The 27,640-nt window shown below is 37.3% G+C and overlaps 1 protein-coding gene across 9 annotated transcripts in view; it reads right to left on the reverse strand.

Moving 5' to 3' along the window:
• LOC147828441 (histone demethylase UTY-like) overlaps positions 1-27,640 on the reverse strand; it is a 258,477-nt gene that overhangs the window by 224,118 nt on the left and 6,719 nt on the right. For all 9 annotated transcript variants that reach the window (XR_015450784.1, XM_087209914.1, XM_087209909.1 and 6 more), the window contains exon 3: positions 7,429-7,537. Coding sequence is in view for 8 of the 9 variants with exons in the window: in XM_087209914.1 (XP_087066040.1) it covers positions 7,429-7,537 (109 nt within the window). In the remaining variant the exon portion in view is untranslated. The remainder of the gene's footprint in view (positions 1-7,428; positions 7,538-27,640) is intronic.

The raw sequence follows: 27,640 nt of genomic DNA on the forward strand, positions 1-27,640 counted from the left end.
CTTACTTAGCTCAATACTTTACTGTCTTAGACCTCAACGACACCTTCTTTACTGCTTCCATCAGCCTTGATTCCAAATAACTTTTTGCCTACCTGGACAGACCCCATATCTCTATTCACCCCCAACAACTCATAGGGACAGTTCTTCCCCCGGGATTTCAGGATAGCCCCAATTTCTTTGGCCTAGCATTACAAAAGGACCTCCAATCCCTTGACTTTACCCTCAACCACCTGCCCCTACATGTTGATGATCTTTTTTGCTTTGCAGCCCCTCAAAAAATGCCTCTATATCCCATACTATCTCCTTAAATTCTTGGGGAAAAGTGGACACCATGTCTCAGAACACAAAGGCCAGCTGATACAAGAGGTTGTTTTATCTCTCCCTTCACCTCACTCCTACCACTCTCTGCATACTTACCTCCCCAAAACAGGCTAAGAACAATATTCCTTTCCCTTTTTCCCCCTTTCCCTCCTTTCAAAGTGAGATCTCCTTTCCTTCCTGGGGCTTCTTAGGTATTTTAGACTCTGAATCTCAAATTTCTTACTCATTGCAAAACCCCTCTATGAGGTTTCCTATGGAGATCCCCAAGAAAGAATGCCAGAAACAGACTTAACTGCTGTTTCCTTTTGGGCCCTCAGTCAGGTAGTCTTTCATGCTCCCACTTTGACCCTATGTTTCTATTTCTAAACAGCAGAAAAGGACAGTCATTAGGGATCCTTGAACAACTAGCTGGAGACTCCCTCCAGCCTGTTGCCTATCTGTCCAAACAACCTGACCCTGTAATAAAAGGTAGGCCTCTCTGTTTACAGGACTGAGTATCAGCTGCCCTCCTTATCCCCGAGACCCAAGAGATTACTACCCACAAGTCCCTACAGGTACAGTCTTCATACAACCTCCCTGACCTTCAATTTTCCCAGCCACTGTACTTTAACCCTTTTCGCTGCAGCCTAAGTTAAAGTCCTACACTCTCATCTCATACCATTCTTTGTTATCTTCTGCCACTCATCTGCCCTAAAACCCTGCCCACCTCCTCCCAATTCCTGAATACCCAGCCTCCAGCTCCCAACAAGAGTGCACTGAGCTCCTTGATTTTACTCTCACCTGCTTCTATTACATAATCTCAGAACATATTCTAAGGTTTCCCAACTGGTTTACTGATGAAAGCACTTCAAAGACCACCGCTTTCCAGGCAGGGTACACCATCACTGAAGGCCATCATGATAGCCAATCATCCCATTTTCCCCAAGAAGTAACTAAGACAGCAGCCCTCCACAGGAGCAACTTCAGAGCAGGCAGAACTCATTACACTCACTAGAGCTCTCACTCTTGCAAAAGATAAAACAATCAATATTTTCACAGACTCCAAATATTCACATTATATATATATATTTTTTAGTAACAGGGACTGAACTCTGGACCTTGCATTTTCCAGGCAGGCAACCGCAACACTGAGCTAAATCCCCAGGCCCCATTCACATAACGTCTTACACTCAAACACCCAAATCTAGCATGAAAGGGGATTCCTAACTGCAAAAATGCACCCTGAATTCAAGATCTTCTACCCCACAGAACTTTAGTCTTTCATAGTAAGATGATCAAAAACCTAACTCATGCAATAAACAGCTCAGGCATTCATTTGTGGAAATAACAAGGCTGATAGAGCAGTGAAATAGACAGCTACCAACCCTCTTTCCATTCTATGCTTCCTCTTATATCTTCATACTCACCCCAAGAAATTACTCAGAGAACAATGGGCATAACAAAAGAAACAGTAGTGGTTTCTCCACAAAAAAACTGGTCCTTCCTGAAAGCTTACAAAACAAATTCATCTTTCCATGACCAATCCCATGCCAGATTATTCCCTCTGCTCCAATTCCTAAAGACTCACCTACATCTCCTCCCTAGTTTTATTACATTCCTACAAAACAATTATAACCCAATGTTCCACATTCCAAACCATCAACCCCCACAGCAACCTCAGACCTCTTCCCTTCCCTGTCCATAAATTTTGGAGATTGACTGCAGCACTGATTGGTAAACAGACATCACTCACATGCCTCCAGAAAAAAAATAAAGATAACTCCTTGTCCTAGTTGACACCTTCTCAGAATAAACAGGGGCCTTCCCTAAATCAAATTTGCCACTCTTAACCAATAGGGTCCTGCACTATTACAACTAGCTTCACCCCTTTCCCTCTGGACAGCTGCAACTTTTAGCTCCTCCTTCAACATATGGCACGTTCAAGGCAGACAATTACTGCCTAAGCCATCCCAGACCTCCTTCTGTACAGATTTGATCTCACAGGATTCCTTTCTCTAGAGATGGGCATCTTCTAGGTGTGCAGAAAGAAGGCATACAGTTGCCTATAAACCAACTGGACCAGAACCCGTACATTAAGTCTCTTCATTCTCACCCTTTCCTTAGCAACATCCAATGTTCCCATCCTATCTCCCCCATAATCCACATCAGAGAACAACATACCATACCACTGGTCCCCTTAATGACCACCATGGAAATAATCACAGGAACTTGACTGAGATTAAAGATCTAGGATTCTCTTCTTAAGAGTTCACCAGGCTGTCAAAAGAACTTGCTTTAAAAAAAAAAAAGAGCTTGCTAAAGGACTCAAAAAAGTCACCAACCAACTGGGACATGCAAGATCAAGCAGACTCCCTGACTTTAGTCATCCTCCAAAACTGCAGAGACCTTGATCTCCTGACAGCTTCACAGGGCAGCATGTGCTCTACTCTAAGAACAATGCTGCTTTTACACCAACAAATCTGGTCTATTCAGAAATAAAACACTTTTATGAAAGCTTCCAAACTCCTTGAAGTTCCCATTGGCACCAATCCTTCCTAGACCCTGTAATACTTATTATTCTTTTCTTTCTTTTTCTTCCCTGTATAATTAATCTATTCCAAAGATTTTTTTTTTTTTTACAGGAATGAATAGTGACTATCTCCCAGACAATTACTCAAAACACCTCCAAACAGCCTTCTCCAAAAATTTTTTTTTTTTTGGTACCAGGGATCAAAAACTCAGGTCCTTGAGCTTATGCAGCAGGCAGTGAAACCACTAAGCTAAATCCCCCGCCCTCTCCAAAATATTGTTTTTTTAAACTTTATCACCCCCTCAGCAGGAAGTAGCTAAGAAAACAATGACCTGTTTTCCTATACTCCTTTAAGGCAGGAATGATAAGAGTCCACACAAGGACACCAGCAGTTCGAATGAGCCCAGCACCACCTTAGAGAAACATAGGTTTCACTTTACTTAGGTTACAGAGTACATGTCAGTACATTACATAGGACATATCAGTTATAAACAAGCTATAAATAGTCCCCCCAAGTACATGTCAGAGGGCCACAGAGCATATGTCAGCAGGTTACGAGCAGTCCTCTGAGGAAATGTAAGCAGGTTACAGAGGACATGTCAGCAAGCTCTAAGCTCGCCATTTCTCCACCCACTCAAAAGCCCAGCACACTATTTTTAAAAGCCTCTTAGCCTGTAAGAGACACCCTCTCTGTTCTGCTCACACAGAGAGTCCCTCCCAGGTTTAATAATAAATCTGCTTGGACTGTTGAGTTCACAGACCTTTTTTCCCACTTATAAACAATATTTGTTTTACTTCCATTTTAGTCTGTGATATGCTTTATTCCTAATTTCATTAAAAGTGTCACAAAGCACATAAAATTCATTTCCTCATGAAAATCATACCTTAAAATTATGAACTAAATACCAATTAAATACATATGTTGCAAAAATCAGCAGTATAAACCAGACATGGTACTGAAAGGCAGCTACTTGGACAGTGCAGGCAGAATTTTAGGTTCAAGGTCAGTCTGAACAACACAAGACCCTGTCTCAAAACAAAAATTTTTTATAGGCCATGGGATCTGGGGTGCTGGTGCATGCTTGTATTTCCAGGAGCCTGGAAGCTGAGACAAGAAGATCACCTCCTGCCTGGGATATATACTTAGTTCAAGGCCAGCCTGAACTACAAAAGACTTAAAACAACAAAAAAGGTAGGGGCCAGGGATTTAGCTCAGTGGTTTCACTGCCTGCTGCGCAAGCGCAAGGACCTGAGTTCGATCTCTGGTACAAAAAAAAAAACAACAAAAAAGGCAAGGAGAAGGGCCCAGATATATATAGCTCAAAGTACAATCCAGGTCTTGGGTTCAAATCCAATAAAAAAAAAGAAAAACACAATGTATTTACAATGAATAATCTTATTTTTAAAATCTCAAAAGAAAACAATAAAAGTCAAGTTAAATTTAGGTACAAGAACAACGGGAAGGTTTCATAATCCTACACTACATTTTAAACTATAAGAATGGAAATACTGGGCCAGGGATTTAGCTCAGTGGTTCCACCAAATGCCTTACAAGCACAGGGTCCCAAGCTCAATCCCCAGTAATAAAAAAAAAGAATGAAAATACCAAGAAAAAAAAATTAAAAAGGAATTACAAAAGGTGCTATATACCTACAGTCACTTGTCTTTTCATGACCGAGCTACACTTTTTTCAAATAAGGATTTGGGGGAGGAATATAGGAACATTTTGGTCAAAGAATATAAAATTCAAGTTAGGTATTACAAGGCATAAATTTAAGAAATCTGTTACACAATATAGTGACTATAGTTAAGGACAATTGTTTTTATTTTTGTTTTCCTTTTTTTCTTGTCGTTTTTCATTTTTTGAGACAGAGTCTTACCATGATGCTCAGGCTGTTCCAGAAGTTCCTCCTCCTACCTCACACTTCCAAGTACTTGGAATTGGACTGTGTCACCAAACTCTACTCTGTTATTTTGGGGTGATTTGGGGGGTTGTTTGGGGGTTTTTTTGGTACAGGAGATCAAACTTGGGTCCTTGCAGGGCAGGCTGAGGAATCACTGAACTAAATCCCAGGCCCTATTCTGCTATTTTCTTGAAATTGCTGACCATAGATTTTAATTAAGTATTCTCATCATAAAAATTTAAGTACACAAGTCATTAGATCAGTCATTGTACAATACATGTTAGTAAAACCTTTCCAAATGACAATTTCACACTGTGCACTAAAAAAGAAAATTACTGAAAAGCAAGTGAGTGTATTAGTGCAAATTTGTAAAGCTCTTCTAGTACATTTGTGTGTACATGCTGTGTTTATCACTTGCCTCTATAATGCCAGTAACACTTAAAGATACAGAAATAATTAAGGAAGTGTGAAAATTTTAGCTAAGTGTGCTAATAAAGTGATTTTATTAATGGCACCAACAAATAACCAAAACTCCTAATAAGAAAATATTTTCCATAAGTAATAAAATATACACAAATTATAAATTTATAATAGCTTCTAAATTTGACATGGTTAGATTAGTACACTCCATTGAGTTAAAGTCATTAAATGATATGCAGAATATACTCCAAATTTTACATTTTGAAAAATTTTAATTTATAAAATGACCTATTAGAATTTTCATCAACATGTTAACAGATGCTTTTAAGTAGAAAAGAAATCACTGAAGCACCCAGACTATGTTTCTCAAGTATTAAGCACCAATGACAAAGCTCAGTACAGGAAATGCAGATGAGAACAAAACAACACAAAGCATCAGCATTCATAACATTTCTTAATCTTTTTGGTAATCTGTACTCTGATCTTTTTAAAACTATGAACATGATGTACATTAATATTAACTGGGTTTTGTTTTTCAAATGAGGAATAATCAATAATGTTAAAAAGAGAACATAAAAGACAACAGACAGCACCTGGGGGATTGAGACAAGAGGACCAAGATGAGTTTGAGGCCTGCCTAAGCTTCACAGTGAGTTCAAGGCCTGTATGAATGACATTTTCTGTCTCAAAGGGAAAAAAAAACTGCAACAGAATATAGCAAAAAAAAGTGATTTTAAAGTCAAGTCTTCTCAAGTTCTAAATCTGGCCTACATTGACTGTGACATAGGATATTTAATCTATCTATCTATCACTTACAGGTACTACACAACCTAAAAGTTTCTCAGTGAGTTTTTATAAGGAGTGGCTAAAGAATAAAAAAGCCATCTGTTTTAAGAAATCCAAAAAGGAAATCTAGAGCAATACCCTGAGAGGCAGAAAGTATGAAGATAAGGTTTAAGAAAGTATGTGACTTTAGACTGTTTGTATAACCTTTTTAAAGAGAAATAAATTTGACTGGAAAATATTATAAATACTAAAGGAAAGATATTATAGCAAAAATTCATACAAACATCATTTTTCATCTACATTGTTACTACTAAATTGCAACTACTGAACTTTTCCTCCTAAAGAGAAATATAGAATTAAGTTCCTATTAACCTCAGATCACAACATTTTCATTAACTGAATGAGACCAAGCAGTGGTCTTATTTTATGTGTGTTCCTGTTTTAAAATATCTTATTTTTTTTTAAAAATCTTATTTTATATATGTTGTTTTTTACAACTGAAATCTCATGGCCAAAAGTATTATGATTCATAAAACTTGTTAGTGTGTATTTTTCTGTGTGTGCACACACATTTTCATTTATTTTTGCCTTTTGTATCTTCAAACTGTGGTGAAGATCTTAATGTGTGTGTGTGTGTGTGTGTGTGTGTGTGTGTGTACATGTATGTGTGTCGCTGGGAATCAAGCTAGGGCTTTGCAGGTGCTAGGCAAGTTTTCTACTACTAAACTACATTCCCAGCCCCCAGCTCTAATCCTAAAGTAGGAAGTTAACTGTTCCCACTAACTAGATTGCTGAAAATCATAATCTGTCTACTAAAATGTGCATTTCTACCCAAAAGATATAAAATGTTCTTGCTTATAAGATAGTTTTCATCTTTATTGGTATCGAGGACAAAGTCTGAGGTGTTAAATGAATAACAGTTTTACTAAGTAAGCAGTTTGGTACTATAAATATCACAGACCTTAAACAATTATCTCAAAATATTTATTCCCACTTATTTCTGAAAAAAAGTATTTTAAATGAATGAAAAATCCATTTAAGGATCAAACTTAGAAGAATATATTCTTATAATATGGATATATAGCATGCTTTTAAACATTTTCCAATTAAAATGAAAAATTTAAAAGGAAATCAGGAACAAAAATGAGAAATATTATTTCTCTTTTCCCAAAATGTCCATTTGTACATACAGATAAAGATATTAAACTTACCCTCTTTCTACTGTGATGAAATTTTAGAAAACATACAATGGCAAACAAACCATTCAAATGTAGGACGTTAAAATACTGATTGAATCATTCCATTGATTAAATACTTACATAGTTAATTAAATTTTCACATATCCATCTATTCTACTTTTTCATTGCTAAAGTTATGAAATTCTTAGGAGAAAATAAAAAACTATAGCAAGTGCCTTTGATTTTAAAAAACATCGTAGTTACATAATGCAATAAGTCAAACAGAAATTTAAAGAGAAAAATTCATTACCTTTTGAATAATCTTCCAGTAAGAGGTTGAAGTGACCTAACTGACAAAAGAAATCAGATTCCACTTTTCCATCAGCTTTTAATATTAAAGATTCATAGCAGTGAACAGCCTAGGAATGAAAAATACCAATATTTTAAAATGTAAAACTCTAAACTGTATTTCCCTAAAAGAATAACTGTAAACCCTAAAAGAATACATACATTTTACAAGTACTACAGAAATCAACACATTCAATAAATTTCATTCTGTACAAGGGACATAGGATTCAGTACAGTATTCCTGAAAAGAAAGCTTCCGTAAGTATTAATGAAGCCAGTAATCATGATCTAAATGCATCCTCATCTTACAAAAAGTACTGTTGAATGAAATTATCTAAGAGCACCTAAATAATATTACATAAAAGTGCAAATCTAAATTGTTACTGTACTCCATGTTCAAACAGCAAAACTATTCTCAAGTAAGGTGTAAAAATAATTGCATACAACAGATTCTAAAGATTTTATATCAAAAAGCATAAATATTCTTTAATGGTTCTCCTAATCACAATAAGCTAATATTTTTCAATATGTTAGGTTAAATAAAAAATACTACTACAGTTATGCATGGTGGTGCAGACCTATAATCTCAGCACTCAAGAGGACGGAGGAGCATAAAGCATAGGCTTATAATCCCAGTAAGGAAGGTTGAAACAAAGGATTGCACATTCAAGGTAAGCCTGGGCAATTTTGTCCCTCATTGAGATCCCTCAAAATAAAAAAAAAATGACTGGTGATGTAGCTCAATGTGAAGGCCATGGGTTTAATCCTCTATACCACCATATTAAAAAAAAAAGAGATAGAGAAAAAATGAAAAAAATATTACAATTAACTTCACGTGTTTCTTTTGACTATAAATTGCAAATATAAATAACTGCAAATATAACTCACATCTGCTATGAGACAGAGAAGCTTTAAAGTAAAAATAATGCCTAAAATTTTACTTACTCATTGTAATTTTTTTGTCAGAAAATATATCAACTTTTAGAATCCCATAAATCTGTTTCAAATATGTAACGTCATATAACCTACCCAGCCCGCCCCACACACACACACCACACACTCTTTTACTTTTTTAGAAGAAAAGGAATACTTAAAAGAATCAAATCTTCTACATACTCCAGGAAGTTTGCAGTAGGAAAAACCAATGGATGAAGATTTGTTTAAAGCATCAGGGGAGGACTGGGGATTTAGCTCAGTGGTTCCGGTGCCTGCCTCCCAAGCACAAGGTCCCGAGTTCGATCCCCAGTACCAAAAAAAAAAAAAAAAAAAAAAAATCAGGGGAAAAAATGAGTGTTAATGTAAATAAGAGTTATCACTAATCACAGATCTTGGAAAACTTCTTTCACCTGAGTCTTAAGAGCTGATACAAGGTGTTTTTGTTTTTGGTTTCAGATTTGGGATTAAACCCTGGGCATTATGTATGCATACTGGATGGGCAAATGCTGCATTCCCTGTAACTACCTCCTCCCGTCTTTCTCTCTCTCTCTCTCTCTCTTCCTTTCTCCTCTCTCTCTTTTTCTTTCTTTTTGTAAGAGGCAGGGTCCCTATGCTGCCTAGGCTGGCCTTGAACATACAATCCTCCTGCTTCAGCCTCCCTAGTAACTTGGATTACTGGCATGCACTACAGCTCCCACCCAGCTAATGCAATTTTTAATTAGAAAATTTGTATGTGTTTATGGAGTGCTGAACACAAAACACAAACTTAATAATTGCTTCCTTCTCATTAGAAAAAAGTCAAACTCTAATTTCTTCCAGGTCTTCTCAAAGTTTCTCAATAAATTTTTCAAAATTTCTTGCCTGAATTCCACATAAATTTACTTTTAACAGAACCACTGCTAAAGAAAATACATATGATTTCTTGGATGTCTAAAGTACACTGCTGAGGAATACTGACTGCTCTAATGTCTCTTTAAAAGGATCTAAGAGTAAGAGAAATCATTCACTAAAGAACTACAGTGATTTCCTATTATTATTGAAGTTCTATAACCTCCTCAGAAGATTCAGTTAGGACAAAAAACGGCTTGTTGGACAGAGTTCCCATATGTAATGGCTTATTTTTTTTTCTCTTTTGAAGAAAGGAACATTTCAAATACAGGATATAACCTAAGCAGATATATAATTTCTCAGTAGTAAGTTCAAAGACCCTCTGCAATAAAAATTACCCTGGACTGACTCAACGATCCTTACAATAACCTTTAAAAGAAGCCTGAGCCAAGTACGGTGGTGAAAGTCTGTATCTCAGCTACTCAAAAAGCTAAGGCTGGAGGGTCACTTAACCAGAAAAATTTAAGACCAATCTGATCAACACAGAAAGACCCACTTCTAAATAAGTTTTAAGACAGAAACTAGGGGCTTGGGATTTAGCTCAGTGGAACTGAGTTCAATCCCTGGTACCAAAACAATAATAATAATAATAATAAAGCAATTGAGATGTGTTATGTATGCATACCAAAAGATGACTGTTTCAGTACCTATTCCATTTTTAGCCATCTATAAATAAGGATATTTAGTACCAAATCACTACTACTAAAAATAAAATCAGAATTTACTCTGAAATAATTTAAAGATTACAAAATTTGGGGTGCTCTAACAAATTAATACATTCTTAAGACTCTATTAGACCCTCTTGTCCCTATATAATTGCAGGAAAGAGGCCTTCTTATTGGTCTTTTGCCCTAATACCAAATATTTCTTTCCAGAGCTCTGAGAATGTATTTATAGATACATAGACTAAGGCATAGTTAAATACAGTCTAGACAAGTAATAACAAAGCATAATGTGCTATTCTTTTCAGGGTAGAAGAAGGTAAAAAATAAGTAAAACTACTGCATAGGAATGGAGAAAAGTATATATAATAAATGCAGAATAAAGTATACCCAAATAAAAGACTTTTCTATGCATGAAAAAAATGTTCAGCAAATCCAAGGTGCAATGACTGGATTCTGATAACATAACTACATAACAGAAATGTTATTCACATGCTCTACTAAATTAGTATATAAATTGGTATAAATTTGTGAAATCTAACTAGATAAATACAAATATACCTGTTTGATTCAGTTACTTCATCTCTAATAATCTGTATGTGTCAGATTTTAAGGAAGTTGTTTTTTTTAAAAAGCTATAAATGTTCTAAAGGTCCACAAAAGAAGCCAGGTGTGGTGACATACACCTGTGATCCCAACACTCAGGAGGCTGAATTCTAGGCAAACCTAGGCTACAGAGTTCAAGGCCAGCCTGAACTACACAGGAAGACTCTGTCTCAAAAAGAAAAAAAACAAAAAAATTGAAAAATAATTTTTTAAAAAGGTCCACAAAAGCTAATTACATAAAGCATCTCTTTCCTCTGCAATTCTAAACCACTGCCTGAGTTTAAAGTTAAATCTACTTTACAAGATGATACTATTTAACTTGTTAGCAGCATTTTATTTTTTTGTTTGTGTGTGTTTGTTTTCTGGGAACTGGAGATCAAACTTAGGACTTTGCACTTTCCAGGTAGGCTTGGCACCACTGAGCTAAATCCCCACCCCTAACATGTAGTAAGTCTCTATTGTTAGACCCAACATCAATTACATAAATCTTCTTCCCTAACACAAAACCCTGGTAAACACAATGTCCTGGTAAAAAAGACTCCCAGTAGACTAGCATAATAAAATTAGGGAATACCTTGCACAAAAAAGAAGGAAGAGAAAGGACTATCGATAGTGGAAGACAAGAAAAAATAAACTGAAAAGCTATCAAAAATGTCAGAATACTGGACACATGTCAAAGGAAACGCTTTAAAAACATTTGTTTTAATTAGACATGGTGGTACATAGCTGTAACCTCAGCACTACAGGAGGGTGAGGCAGTGTTATCACCAGTTCAAAAACTAGCCTGGGATACAAAGCAAGTTTGAAGTCAGTCTCTGAGCTATATATCAAGATCTGTGGGGAGTTGGGGTAGAAGGGTTGTCTTTAAAAGGTGCTCAATCTAACAAGAGTTGGCAGGTAAGAAATCAGTGGCTGTGCTGCCAGAGGGACAGGTGTAAATTATAATTCAGGGAGTCACTTGGAACCTAAAGCTGTACACACTAGAAGTCACAAACTTGACTGGAAATGAGGGGAAAAAATCCATAGTATTACTACCCTGATTTTGCAGCCCCAATTTGGGCTGAGCAATACACAAGTTTGAAATGTTACAGGAGAGATTCTGGAAACAAGAAACCAAAGACCAACCTCCCCAGTCACTCTTGATCATAATTCCCAAAATATTTTTATCTTTACGTGGACGGATCCAGACACTAAAAACTCTCAACAACTCACTTGGACCATCCTACCAATGGCAGTCCACATTTTTCTGCAGAAACACTCACTACCCAAAGATCTCCTGTCCCTTCCTTTAAACCCTAGGTATCTTATCCATGTGTCAATGACTTTACTATAAAATCCTTCTTTAATTCTGTAATACACACTGTTCATTTACTTAACTTCCTAACAACCAAAAGATACCTAGTATCTCCATACAATGGTCAATTTTTTCAACTGAAATAACCTATCTTAGACTTCACATCATCCCTAGCCCCCAAGGAAATCAAAAGGGAGACCAACGAGCCAAAAGGCAGGCCAATAAACCATTATGTCACTTTTAATTACTCATCTTACCTATACAGACACCCCACTACTCACAGAAAAAAGAACAAATTCCAGGGTACCTCGTTCTGAATGGATAGTTTCTTTCCTTGAAGAAGAAAAGATCATCCTTCTCCAATTCAAGAGCTTTGACATTCTCACTTTTCTTCATAATCAGCTCCACAGTAGGGGTAATCCATTTACTCTTCTGCTTTCCAATTATACACATTTATGCAGCTAGAAACACAGCTTACATCACCAAATTATGTAAGATTTGGTTCAAAAAATACTCTTCACAAGGTCATGGTAAATTTCCTTCTTTCCCTACTTACCAGGCAAGAGTACAGAGACATGTAAACAAAACTGACAAATATAGGTCACCTATAAGGTCCCTATCAGAAGAACAAAATACCTACTACTTCTAGTAGATTATATTCAATGAATAGAAGTTTGCTTGCACCTCAAAAATGGCAGAAACAGTTTCCCACATCCTACTAATAGAAATTATTCCCCTTTTTGATATCCTTTCCTCAGCACTATCATCAGATAACAGCCCAGCATTTCATCTTCCAAATAATTCAGTAAATTTCAACTTTCTTTAACTTCACCTGGGCACTCCACATAACCAGTAGGCCTCAAAGTTAAAAGGGCAAATGGAGCCAGGAATTTAGCTTAATGGTTCTGCTGCCTGCCTCTCAAGCCTAAGGCCCCAAGTTCAATCCCAGGTATCAAAAAATAAATAAATAAAATAAAAGAGCAAATGGCCCACTAAAAACACACTTACCAAACTAATGCTACTAACCCCTAAAACATGGTAGATGCCATACCCTTCGCCCTGCACATTCACATCACATTTTGCTCCTCAACCCCTGCAAACTATAGTATAGGTGTCCCTTTCTTCTCAGCAACACCCCCTGCAATATAACCTCTTTTCAAAACTATCTCCCACTGCTGTCTTTTTTTTTTTAATAATAACGAAGTTTTATTAACAGTAGGAAAAGAAATGGGCTCTACACAGCAAATTGGGCAAAGGAAAAATAGGAAAAGCACATCCTACAACATGAGGGTGGACCACGATGCAAAGAACACAGTGGCCCCATTGCTCTTTATAATCTGCCAATCTACACAAAACTTTACCGAAGCCTTACTCTCAAAATCTGATGACAACTCCACTCTTTTATGGATCCTGCCAGGAGATATGGTCTACCACAAAACCCTCCAACCCCAAATCCCTACAATCAAGATGGCAGAGACTCTATACAATTATCCTTTCCCTACCAACTGCCATGTAACTTTGGGTCTTTCCTCTTGGATCTATTTCTCCAGAATAAAGCTCATTTCTGAAAGAAAGAAAAAAAAGCCCACACTTTGCTCACAGGTACAAATCTCAACTTCTAAGTCCTACATCTCTCTTTCTTGCAAACATCCCAAAAGAAACTGATCAACAGGAGAAACCATGAGCCAATCCATGACCAGTCTCCTACAATTCCATGACCTTTGTTTGCTCCTCTAAAAAGACTACTGTCCTTTTCATAGACAGAACAAAAACACATTTCTTTTCTGTAGGATAGTTATATACAGGAAGAATTCATATTTTCAGCCTTGCTAACAGCTCTCTATACACCACAGGGTCTCAAGTCATCCACCCCCATATTTCTCATGATCTACCCAATCTTTTACAATCCTCCTCTTTTCTCAGAAACACTATTAAAAATTTTACTTCTAGGGCCGGGGATTTAGTTCAGTGGTTCCGCTGCCTGCCTCACAAGCAGAAGGTCCCAAGTTTGATCTCCAGTACCAAAAAAAATTTACTTCTAGCCCAACATTTAGAACACTTCAGCCAGGCATGGTGGCACACACCTGTAATCCCAGCACTCAGGAGGCTGAGGCAGGAGGACAGCTCCAAGTCTCAGGTCAGCATGGCCCACAAAGCAAGACCCTGTTACAATTTTTTTTTTAAAAGAACACTTCATTAGTCTCAAGTTTAACATTTTAAACAGAACAAATCCCTCTCCAACCCAAGCCTTCTGGTTGTGCCCGTTTCTATCATCTTCAGCTTACATGGTGATGTCAAGCTCAAATCAGCTGTACAAAAAAAGGACATGGACCTAACCTTCAAAGATTGGGCCAACATCCTCCTTAAATCATACCCAACAGTCTTGGCAGACAAGTCCAGCATACTGTTTTAGACATGTTTCATAAACTTCTCTAAATTCCTTACAACTACCACATTACTGGCCTCATAACCCTTGATACTCTATTAATATCAAGCCTCAGTTTTTATTTTCTGTGAGCCAATACTTAATGGTCTCTTCATGGGAAACACTCCTCATCACAACCAAACCATCACTTATCAAGAGACCTGACGGGGCCAAGGATTTAGCTCGGTGGCACTTTACCTGCCTCGAAAGTGCAAGGTCATGAGCTTGATCACCCTAACCTGTCTATTTCTTCAGACTACCCACAGGCTCAGTTGTCAGGGGCAATTCTACATGATTTTGGGGAAAAATCATTTCATCATTAAATCATGACTGGGCCTAGTTTTCCTGTCTGTAGGCCAGCTACAGCATATTCTGAGATAACAATTTTCACTTCCAGTTACAGCTAAGACCTCAATGGTCCTGTGATGCTGTGATACTCCAGGGCAAGATTTTTTTTTTTTTGGTACCAGGGATCAAACTCGTGTCCTTGCACTTGTGCAGGAGGCAGTAGAAACCACTGCTCCAGGGCAAGATTACACCAGCTGAAGACATCCTAGGAGGAACCAAATCTTCATCTGCATAATTCCACTTTGTTCTAGGATCATCTCCCCGACCTCTGAGTCATTTGCTACTTTTGTTTCTGCGGATATTCTGAATAAAGGTGTGACAAGCTCTGGGTCTGGGGTCTTTGCCTCCCAGAGCAGCAATGATCAGGCCAAAGCTCAGCTTCTTCTCTAGTCTCATTTCTGTCTATGTATTAATTAATTCTCCTTGTGCTGTCATGGCTCACAAGACACTAAGACTTACTCTAGAGGTTCTAGTAAGGTTCCCTTTCTAGGTTCCCTGCTCTCAGTCTCTTCCCTGAGTCTAATTACTCATTAGCCCTCTCAACTCCTCCAATGAGATCTCAACATTTCACCTTCCAATAACTATATTATTTCATCCTAAACTGGAGGCCTCCTTGGCTGGTTCCATCTTGGTCTAGGAAAGTGAGCCAAGTCCTTCAATTTGGGGGACCTATACGTCACAGAACCTTTCTTTCACTCCACCTCATAACTTGCCTATTCCAATCAAGAATCTTTTTCCTTTGCAATCAGCAATCCTACCTATGCCTGTCCACTAACTGGACAGACATGTCCCTTGGCCTATTTGTTCTACAACATCAATATGGCAACCCAGAACCAAAGCCCCCTCATTCCCATTACTGACTATGTTCACCAAAAGAGCAATCACTATAATTTCCCTTCTAGTAACATTGGGGATATCCACAGGAGGGACTCCTGAAGGTAGATGAGCCATTTCTCTCAACTTCTACTAAAGTTTATCACCAGAACTATAGGAAAGGCTCAATGAAATTTCACAAAGCCTAATAACAATTAAGGATCAGTGGGACCTTTCCTGATTCCCACCATGATATGATTTATCCAAACAACAGTCCAAAACCTCACCCAAAACAAAGTAAATTACATCCTTCTACTCAAAAAAGAAAAGAAAATTCCAATGAATCCCTCAGCAGTGGAAAGAAGAAACAAACCCAGCCAACGCCCCCAACACAACCTGAAACAGGAAAAAACCTACTAGTATGCTCCATTTCCTATCTTTCCTTCCTTGTCCTCAATATACACCACCTATTTTTATTATTATTTTTCCCTTTTTCCTTCATTAAAAAGGCCAAAATATTTGTCAAGAGCTCCCCCTAGCCGCCCAACTGAAACTTAAAAGCTCCCAAAGCATTCATCATCTTTCCATTGCCCCCAAGCTTAAGTATGGTCTTGTGCCTCTCTGAGGCCACTTGAAGTCTCGACTTCAGACCCCCAGCATGCTGTCCTGCTAATTAATCTTTAGCCCTTGATCACATATCTCTAGGACTTAAAACTGCCTGACTTCATAGTTTTGAGATGACTAAACAAAGTTTCTACCCAAATTATACTTCAAAATATGAAGACAAAGAGATAATCTATGGCAAGTGACAAAAGAAAACATCTAGTTATTTTTGTTAATTATTAAACTGATATTCACAGGAGATAGTTTTACAATTTAGTGCAGGTAAGTAAAAGTACTAGATTCACAAAGAAACGCAAAGCATAACTCATGTATGTCAGTTTTTAAAAGTCAATAAAAAAAAATCTAAAGGACAAAATTCTAAAGGCAAAGAAGAGTAAAAATCTTGAGAATAGCAACAGAGAAATGACACATCACCTATAATGTAGATGAAACAGAAATAATTCTATCAGTGGCCTCTTACCAGGAAACACTGATGGTCTGGGAGAATAGGGAGATTTATGTTTTTTAAAAACACTATCAACAAATAATTCCATATCTAATTTTACTATCCTTTTATTAAAAATCAGTCCCAGATACACAAAATAAAAAAACTTATCACCCTAACAAGAAATGTTTCCTTCATGTAGGAAAGAAAAAAAATAGTGCAAATTTGAAAAAAATTTTTTAAAACCACAAAATAATACCAAAGATATAGGAGCTCTAGACCAAAATGTTAATTTTTACAACTCAAGTTGTTTGGTGGAGTGGCAGCACTTGCTAAACTTAACTACTTCCAGTCTCTCTGGTTTTGGAGAAATGGTTAAGTTTGTGAATTTTATGTTGTATATCTATTTAACCATAAGAAAAACTAGTAATATTTACAAATTAAAAAAAATAAACTATAACAGCATCAAAAAATATATAGAAAATGTTTAAAGCTCTTCCCTCCCCCAACACCAGAAAAGTTTATTGTTAAAGATAACCATGTTTAAGTATTCTCAAGTGTTTGTAAAACTTGCTAGTTTCTTCTACTGGTCTATTAACATTTAGTTAAAGTCCCAAACTGATCTGAGAGAAACAGAACATAAAGCATATTACACTTTAAACAAATGTTAACATGCAAAAATATATTTTAAAGCATGCTTTCCTAAGATGCGCTTCTATCTCATTTAAAGAAAATCAAACGTTAGTGAGTTAACTCAAAATTTATTGCATACTTAAAGATTTTCTTTTTTCTTTTTCTTTTTTGTTACCACGGATTAAACTTAGGCCCCTCCTCCTTGCTGTTCTTCTGGAAAGGCTTCTCTGGAAAGAGAAGAGAAAAAACCCAAACAGCTCAGGAAAGTCTTTTCTGGAACAAGGTTTTTCACACGTTGTGAAACACCTGCCACAGACGATCGGGCAGGAAAACTCACGATGCAAAGGAAGCTTCGCAGGAACCCAGATGCACAGTGAAAGGTCCACGTCCAGCGCGTGGGGCTCGGTGGGGCTGAAATGGGTGAGCAAACGAAAGCACGGGAGGGAACGGCACCCTGAAAGGAGCAGCGCACACCGGGGCGCCAAGGTGCCCGCGTGTGAGGAAGGCCTCGGCGGGCAGGTGGGGTGCAGAGCCTGTGCAGCACTGTGCTGGTCAGAAAAGTGGGAACCTGACCCGGAGTCGGGGCCCAGACAGAGTCCTGCAGCCACAGGGGCCCAGCGAGGGCAGGCAGAGGACCGGACTGGGAGTGCAAGTGCTGTCACGGGAACCAGCTGCGGACGCTAACCATGCAGCCACGCTGCACACGCAAGTCTTCAGCAGCTAGAACTCAAGGGCCAGAAGACGAGAAGACGAGGCAGCATGTGGCCCCGTCTCTGCAGTTCTCCTCACAGGGAGACAAGAACCTGGGGCAACACAGAGCAGAGGACCAAGGAAACCAAGGACTTCCAAGGTGGCAAGCCAATACAGATAGCCTCTTAACAAGTAGAGGTGGGAAAATTGGCTATCCACATGCAGAAGACTGAACACCCACTATGCACTAAACTAAAATCAAAATAGATTAAAGATATAAATTTAATATTTAAAACAGAAAACAGTCCATTAGTAGGTAAAATAGGTAAAACTAGTGAACACATAGGCATAGGCAAGGTCTTTCTGAACAGAACCCCAACTGCACAAGAAGTTAACAGCAAGAATCAACAAAATGAGATTATATCAAACTTAAAAACTTATTTTAAGTACATAGGAGTTGAACCTAATTTGTGTAGTGCTCTTTGATAAGTCATTTCAACATTCATTTTGGGTAACTCATCTGGAAGTAGGACATAAATCCCAGGTCATTTTCCTTTATTCCTTCTTCCCCACTCCCCACCACCGAGGGCAGGGGTCAAACCCAGGGCATTTACATCTCTGGCATTTAAAAACAAAGATTAGAGGAGAAAAAACATCTACTAGATCTACAGGTGAGATTGTTTTCTTTTTTTATTTAAATTAGCACAAGAAATTGTGTAAAGAAAGCTATCCTATGAATTGTTATCCCTTTCCACACTTGATCACTCAGGCTCATAGCCACAAATTACTAATCTGGGCCCTTTAAAGCAAGACACACATTGTTACAAATTCTACTTCTGGGAAGTAAATACCGGCACTTATGCTACAGACCCGTCTGCTCAAATAAAGTGAAATTGTCCTTTTTTAAAATGTTTTATTAATGTATATTTGCAGTACACAAGGATTACATTCATAATGCAGAGTTGGTACATGCACATAACACATCTTAATACTTTTTTTCATTTCCTTTCCCTTCTCTGACTCCTCCTCTCTCCATCTCTTGGGTCACCTTTCCTTTTGCAAAAAAATCTATCTTCCCATTTCCTACTATATTCATTTTGCTCTTTATTTATATTTTATATTTCTCACATGAGGAATTATACAATGTTTAAATTTGTGTCTGATTTACTTCCTTTAACATTATTGTCACAATGTGCATCCATTTCCCTACAAGTGACTCATCTGCCTTTTTATGGCAGAGTAGTATTTCTTGTGTATAAACACATTCTTTATACATTCATCTGTTGATGGACTTAGAGGCCACTTCCCAGATGTAGCTATTATGAGTTGTGCAAGAATCAACAAATGGGGTTATATCAAGTCAAAAACTTCTGTATAGCAAAGGAAACAATCAACAGAGTGAAGCATCAACCTGTAGAATAAGAAAAACATTTGCCACCCATTACTTGAATATAGGACTAACATCCAGAATTTATAAATAACTCTAAATTTATAAATCCTCCCAAAATAAAAGACCCAATTAAACAAAATGAAGTACAAATGGCCAATGAATTCATGAAAAAAATTTAACACTGCTGGCCATTACAGAAATGCAATTTTACACACTGAGATTCCATCTTACTCCAAAGGGAATGGCTATCATCAAGTAATCAAATAATAAACCCTGGAGAGACTGCAAGGATGAGGGACCTCTTTTACATTGTTGTTAGGAATGTAAACTAGTACAACCATATGGAAATCAGTATGGCAACTCCTTAAAAAACTAAAACTAGCTGGGTGTGGTGGTGCACACCTGTAATGTTAGCACTCAGGAGGCTGAGGCAGGAGGATCACCACAAGTGAGGCTGGCCTGAGCTACATAATGAGTTCAGGGCCAGCCTGAACAAAAAGCAAAAAACTCTGCCCCTCAAAAAACACAAAATAACTAAAACTGAAAATTTAATTCAACTATTCCCATTCTACATATCTTCCCAAAAGACAAAGATATCATATTCCATGGTTACATATTATTCCCATCTTTAGAGCAGCACAACTCATAACAGGTAAATCTTTGAAACAGCTTATATACCCATTAATGGGTGAACAGATAAAGAATCTTTAGTATTTATACACAATGTAGTACTACTCTGCCATAAAGAAAAATAAACTGGAGTAATACAGAACAAAATGGTTGTATCTTGAGACCATAATGTTAAGTGAAATAAATCACACATGCAAGCTTCGATATTGCATCTTCTCTCTTAAATGAGAAACTCAAAATATAAATAAATTAACAAGCAAAATAAAAGAAAACAGGAAATGTGGAGACAGGTATTTTACAAAAGGGAAGGGAACCAAAAGATGGAGGAAGAAGGACAAAATGGAGCAGAAGGTGATGAAAAAAGAATTAAGATGGGCTGGGAATTTAGCTCAGTGGGGCTGGCGCCTGCCTGGCAAACGCAAGGTCCTGAGTTCGATTCCCACTACCAGAAGAAAAAAAAGAATTAAGGTGTATAATCCACAGGTACCAACTCCCCACAATGAATGTAATCTTTATGTAGTTCACACATGTCCTGTGAAAATAAAATTAAAAATTACAAAAAAATAAATAAAATATTAAAAGGGCTAGGAATATCTTAGTGGGAAGGACATGGCTGCAGTTCCATGTTGCTGAAAGAGAGGAAAGGGGAAAGAAAAAGTGAAAAGTACAGAATTTAATACTGTACCCAAACACTAAAATGCAACTTTGGTTAACATTGTGAGGCCTATAAATAAGTTTTATCTCCTGAGTCACAAAAATTCATATGAAGCAAAAAGTTTACTCAGTCATAACTAATGGTAGTTGTACAGTCCCTACTCACTTTGACTATTTTTAAAAGCTCATAGTTGACAAAGTAGCCAGGGATTTAGCTCAGTGGTTCTGCTACCTTGGCTCGAAATCATAAGGACCTGAGTTCAATCCCGGGTACAAAAAAAACCCAAACACAACTCTTTAAAAAACAAAGAAAGAAAAAGTAAACCGAAGCTAGACAACTCCTTGTCTGTAATCCTAATTCTGAATTGTACTTATACTCTGTAATATCTTCACTTCTTATGATCATGTTGTGCCAAAATTTCATACATTCCTGATTAATGCCTCTTAAGACTTTATCCAGTATTTATAAATGATAAGTCATAACTGAGAAGATAGCTTCCTCATTAAGAAAACCCCTTTTTAAATGAATGCATCAAATTAATGATTTAATTTCTAAGTAACAGAATATGACATCATTTCTATGACTTAACTCAACTACCTACATTCTTAAATGGAAAATGAATGTATCTGTTAAAAATCATCTCACAGAAAATAATATACATTCCAAGCGGAAGATCCAGAGTTTGATCCCGTGTACCAAAAAAGAGAAAAGAATATACAATATAAAATCACCTTAAATATCACCATTCAAATATTTCAATACACAGAAATACTTCTGAAGATACTTAAAATTTTTCACCAACTATTTACATACAAGCAATTAATCCATGTTTAAAACTCATGTTTTGTTCTACCACTGCCCCAAATTTCTAAGCACCCACTATTCTAAAAGTACACCAATATATGCATATTGTTCAATAGTAAACACTGATACTGTTTTTCCAACAAAATTCTCAGTAACTGTATCCACATCAAAGTTGATAAAGATACTTCAATGTAAATAACACCAGTTATGAGTATTTTAGTAATACTTTCCTAGCAAGATTAATACTCCCCAGACCTCTACCATTATATTAAATGTTTTAAGTTATTCTGTAATTATATTTCATCTACACTGTTAATGTTCACAAAGTCAAAAGCAATAGCTGTTCTTCTGACCAATTTTTTTAAAAATCAGTTATTAAAAAGTTTTTCACCTAATTGCTCAAACCGCACTGTAATTTAAATACAAGTAAGTTATATGAAGTATTACCTTCCAAGTATTTAAGATTATATGTCAATTTTTAAATCTGTGACTAATTTAGCTAAGTATAATCCCAACTACTAGGGAGAATGAAGCAGAAGAATCTCAAATTCAAAGGCAGCCTGATGACTTAGGAAGATCCTGTTTCAAAACGAAATTTAAAAGGCTGGAAAGAACTGGTGATGTAGCTCAGTGATCCTTGGACTCAATCCCCAGTGACAGTAGAAAGGGAGTGAGAGGAGGAAAAGAAGGAAAGAAGGGAGGGAGGAAGAAGGGAGGGAGGAAGGGAGATAAACTAGGAAGAGACGTGATTTACATCTTATTTTTTATATATTTACATATGAGGGGATTTAGCTCAGTGGTTCCAGTGACTGCCTCCCAAGTGCAAGGACCAGAGTTCACTCCCCAGTACCAAAAAAAAAAAATTTAGAAGGAGGAGGCCTCCGGGTGAGCATGCCACAGCTCCTAGCCCATAGAAGCCTTCCAGGTCAGCATGCCACAGCTCCCACCCTGGAGGAGGCTTCGGGGTAGGCGTGCCACAGCTCCCAGCACAGAGGAGGTGACCCCCTCGGGTGCCAGGAACAACCCCCTAGAAGACAGGTAAACAATCCTCAGAACCAGACTTCCAGATTACCTAAGTAACCCCAAAGAGAAACGAGATAGAACACTCATACTCAACACCACATGGATTCTCTGAACTAGAAACGAAACAGGATCTGGAAAACAGGAAATCAGAATTAACTTCTCATATAACAGCAAAGATTGTGCCCATAGTGCAAGACATAATTAATAAATCTAGACAGGATACAGATAAAAAAAAAGAGGAGCTGAGGAACATGATGGAATCCCAACACAGGAAACAAATGGAATCCATCAAACAGATACAAACAGATTTCCAGGAGATTAAAAACCCCATTGAAAGTCTATGTTGCAGAATGAGCCAATGTGAAGACAGAATTTCTGATATAGACAATAAGACTGCAATTAGTGACCAGGAAAAGAAAAAATTCTTTAAAATTGTAAGAGGCCTGCTGGGGATTTAGCTCAGTGGTTCTGGTGCCTGCCTTACAAGGGCAAGGTCCCAAATTCAATCCCCCGTACCAAAAAGAGAAAAAAATACACAGCTCTAAAATTGTAAGGGAGCAGGAGAAATCAATCCAGCCACTGCTAGATGATGCAAAGAAAAATAACATAAGACTGACTGCAGTCAAGGAAGAAACAGGAGAGAGTGCAGATGATGTAAAAAAACTGTTCACAGGAGTCATGGCAGAAAACTTCCCAAACGGGGAAAGAATTTGACATATAGATAAGCAAGGCATATAGCATTGATCAAAAAAAAATCTACACATAGGCATATAATTGTTAAAATTCCAGAAACCCAACAGAAGAACAAAGTTCTACAAGCAGTTAGAGAAAAAAAACAAATCATATACAAAGGAAAGCCCATCAGAATCACAGCAGATTTCTCAACACAAACCTTCAAGGCCAGAAGAGCTTGGAGTGACATTATTTCAAGCCCTAAAGGAAAACAACCTCCAAACCAGACTGACGTACCCTGCAAAACTATCTTTCAATATTGATGGTGAAATAAGATACTTTCATGACAAAGAGCACCTTAGGAACTTCATGAATACCAAACCAGCGCTCCAAAAACTTTTAGACAAAATCCTAGGAAAAGACAAAGAGGATCACAACCCCAGGAAGCCCAGCAGAATGAATCCACCAGGCACAACGAGAAATTAGTATCAAAGGGGGAGGATCAAACAAAAAGAAAAGGTCATGACAATGATAAATCAATTCATATCAGTTATAACCATCAATGTTAATGGTCTCAACTTACCAATCAAAAGAAACAGACTGGCAGAATGGGTCAAGAAGCAAGATCCAACAATATGCTGCATACAAGAAACACACTTAATTCAAAAAGAAACTCATAAACTGAAAGTTCAAGGGCAGAAAACAATACTCCATGTGACAGGAACCCGAAAAAAAAGCAGGAGTAGCTATCCTCTTTGCAGATCAAGTAGATTTCAAACCAACACTGATTGAGAGAGATGAAGAAGGACACTATATCCTTGTAAAGGGAACAATCCAGGAGGAAGAGATGACAATCATAAATATCTACGCACCAAACACTAGTGCACCCAACTATATAAAACAAATACTAACAGACATGATAAACCATACAAGCACCTACACAGTAGTAGTGAGGGACCTCAATTCGTCACAGTCACAAATAGATAAATCAATTGGACAAAAAACAAGCAACGAAATACTAGAACTCAATCAAACTCTTGAACATATGAACTTAACAGATGTTTACAGTGTTTCACCCCACAAAATCAGAATGCACATTCTTTTCAGCCGCACACAGGTCATTCTTCAAAACAGACCACATACTCACTCATAGAACATATTTAGTTATGTCCAAAGAAAGTGAAGTTAATCCCTGTATATTATCAGATCATAGTGCGATAAAACTGGAGATCAATAGCAAAAGAAACTCCAAAAACTTCATAAACATATGGAAATTGAACAACATACTTCTGAAGAACCAATGGGTGACAAAGGAAATTAAAGAAGAAATCAGACAGTTACTTCAAATAAATGACAATGACAACACAACATATCAGAATCTACTGGACACAATGAAAGCAGTCTTACTAGGGAAATTCATAGCAGTGAATACCATATTAGGAAACAGAGCAAGGCCAAGTAAAATACCTGATTCTGAACCTCAAGCTTCTAGAAAGAGAAGAGCAGGACAACCCAAAGCTCATACAAGGGAGGAAATTATAAAGATCAGGGCAGAAATCAATGCAATGGAGACTAAGAAAACAATACAAAAAAATCAATGAAGTCAAGAGTTGGTTCTTCAAAAAAAACAAAATTGACAAACCCTTAGCCAACCTTATCAGAAAAAGGAAAGAAAATGCCCAAATGCATGCAATTAGAAAGGAAAAGGGTGGAATTATAACAGACAAAGCAGAAATCCAGAGGATCATCAAAACCTACTTCAAGAACCTACACGCGAGTAAGATGGAAAACAGAAGAAACAGACAGATTCCTAGACACATATGAATTACTGAAGTTGAATGAAATTCTAAACAACCCATTATCAATCACTGAAATTGAAAACGTAATTAAAAACATAGCAACTAAGAAAACTCCGGGTGCTGATGGTTTCACTGCTGGATTCTACAAGACATTTAGAGAGGAACTACTGCCACTACTCTTTAAACTCTTCAATGAAATTAAAAGGGAAGCAATACTCTCAAATTCATTCCTGGAAGCAAGCATCACGTTGATCCCCAAAGCAGAGAAAGACCCGACCGAAAAAGAGGTCTATAGGCCAATCTCACTAATGAACATAGATGGAAAAATCCTTACTAAGATACTGGCAAATAGAATGCAGAAGATCATCAAGAAGATCATACCAAATGGGATTCATCCCAGGGATGCAGGGATGGTTCAACATATGCAAATCAATCAATATAATACACTATATCAATACAGCCAGGGACAAATACCATATATGATCATCTCAATAGATCCATAAAAAGCATCTGACAAAATCCAACATGCATTAATGATAAAAACCCTACAAAAAATCAGAATAGACGGTCTCTATCTCAATCTGATAAAAGCCATCAGTGAAAAACCAACAGCCAATACCATACTAAACGGTCAAAAGCTGAAATCCTTCACACTAAAATCGGGGAGAAAACAAGGATGTACACTATCACCACTCCTTTTCAATATAGTTTTGGAAACATTAGCCACAGCAATTAGAAAAGAGAAAGAAATAAAAGGAATAAAGATAGGAAATGAAGAAGTCAAACTGTCATTATTTGCAGATGACATGATACTCTATATAGAAGACTCCAAGAACTCCACCAAAAGTCTTCTAGACTTAATAACCAAATTCAGTAAAGTAGCTGGATACAATCAATAGCTTTCCTCTACATGAACAACAGACTCACTGAGAGAAATACAGCAAACAATTCCTTTCACAATAGCATCCAAAAAACTGAAATATCTAGCAATCAACCTAACAAAAGAAATCAAAGACCTCTTCTGTGAAAATTATAGCACTTTGAAAAAAAAGACTGAAAGGGATATCAGAAAATGGAAAGACATCCCTTGCTCCTGGGTAGGAAGGATCAACATAATGAAAATGGTCATACTTCCAAAACTTCTATATAGATTCAATGCAATCCCATTTGAAATCCCAGCAGCACACTTCATGGATCTGGAGAAAACAATCCAAAAATTCATTTGTAACACTAAGAGACCCAGAATAACAAAAGCAGTTCTAGGTAACAGAGATATGGCAGGGGGTATTACAACCCCCAACTTGAAACTACACTACAAAGCTTCAGTGATTAAAAACAGCATGGCACTGGCAAAGAAACAGACCTGAGGACCAGTGGAACAGATTAGAAGATGCAGAAGCAACTCCAGGCACACTCAGCCACTCCATCTTTGACAGAGGAGCCAAATACCCTCAACTGGAGGAAAGACAGGCTCTTTAATAAATGGTGCTGGAGAAATTGGGCTTCAACGTGCCAAAGACTAAAACCAGACCTATATCTCTCACCATGCACTAATCTAAAATTGAAATGGATTAAAGATCTAAATATAAAAACATAAACACTGAACCGGCTGGATCAGAGGTTAGGTAGAACTCTTAAAAGACATTGGTGTAGGAAAAGACTTTATGAACAAAACTTCAATCACCCATGAACTAGCACAGTCAACAAGCGGGATCTCTTCTTACTAAAAAGCTTCTGCACAGCAAGAGAAACCACCAACAGTGTGAAGAGACAACCTACAATATGGGAAAAAATTTTCACCAGCGTTCCCTCAGACAAAACTCTACTATTTAGAATCTATAAAGAACTTAAAAAAAAAAAAATCAGACCTCCTCAATTTAAAGAGCCAATCCAAAAATGGGCATCTGAAATGAACAGACATTTCTCAAAGAATAGAAATGGCAAATAAACATATGAATAAATGTTCAACATCACTGGTCATTTGAGAGATGCAAATGAAAACAACACTGAGATTCCACCTCAATCCAGGAAGAATGGCTGCTATCATGAAATCAACCAATAACAAATGCTGGTGGGGCTGTGGGGAAAGAGGAACCCTGCTCCACTGCTGGTGGGAGTGCAGACTGGTGCAACCACTGTGGAAATCAGTATGGAGATTCCTCAAAGAACTAGGACTGGAAGTCCCATTTGACCCAGCTATTCTCCTGCTGGGTATCTTCCCTAAAGAATCAAAAGAATCATACCACAGTGATATGTGTGCACCCATGTCCATAGCAGCACAGTTTATAAGAGCTAAAACTTGGAAAGAGCCCAAATGTCCATTAATTGGAGACTGGATTAAGAAAACATGGGTTTTTTAATAAAATGGAGTACTACTCATCCATAAGAAATGAGAAGTTAGAGACATTTTATAGCTAAATGGATGCACATTGAGGCGATACTCTTAAGTGAAATAAATAGGACACACGTGTAAATACCGAATAGTTTCTCTAGTGTGAGAAACTGAAAGTGTAAATAAGGACTAAAAGGTATGACAGATAATGTGAAATAGGAAGAAAAGGGGCAAAGGGGAAGGGGAGGTGGGAGGGACAGGGGAAAGGAAAAAAGGTAATGGAATTAGTATGAGAAAATGGAAAAATGGAAACAACGTCTTTGTAAATAGGGAGGGATGGAGGGGTTGAAGGGAGGGCAGGGGAAAGGGGAAAAAAATAAGAACCAAGAGAGTACAGAAAGGTGCATATCTCCAATGATGAATGTCATTATACTGTATACCTAAAATGTACTAATAAAAGGACATACAAAAGAACATTTACAATTGATTTTTTTTTTTTTGGTACCAGGGATCGAACTTGGGTACT

Source organism: Heterocephalus glaber, unplaced genomic scaffold (assembly GCF_053883595.1).
Source record: "Heterocephalus glaber isolate CG9 unplaced genomic scaffold, H.glaber_assembly_v1.0 deba00001072, whole genome shotgun sequence".
Taxonomy (NCBI): domain Eukaryota; kingdom Metazoa; phylum Chordata; class Mammalia; order Rodentia; family Bathyergidae; genus Heterocephalus; species Heterocephalus glaber.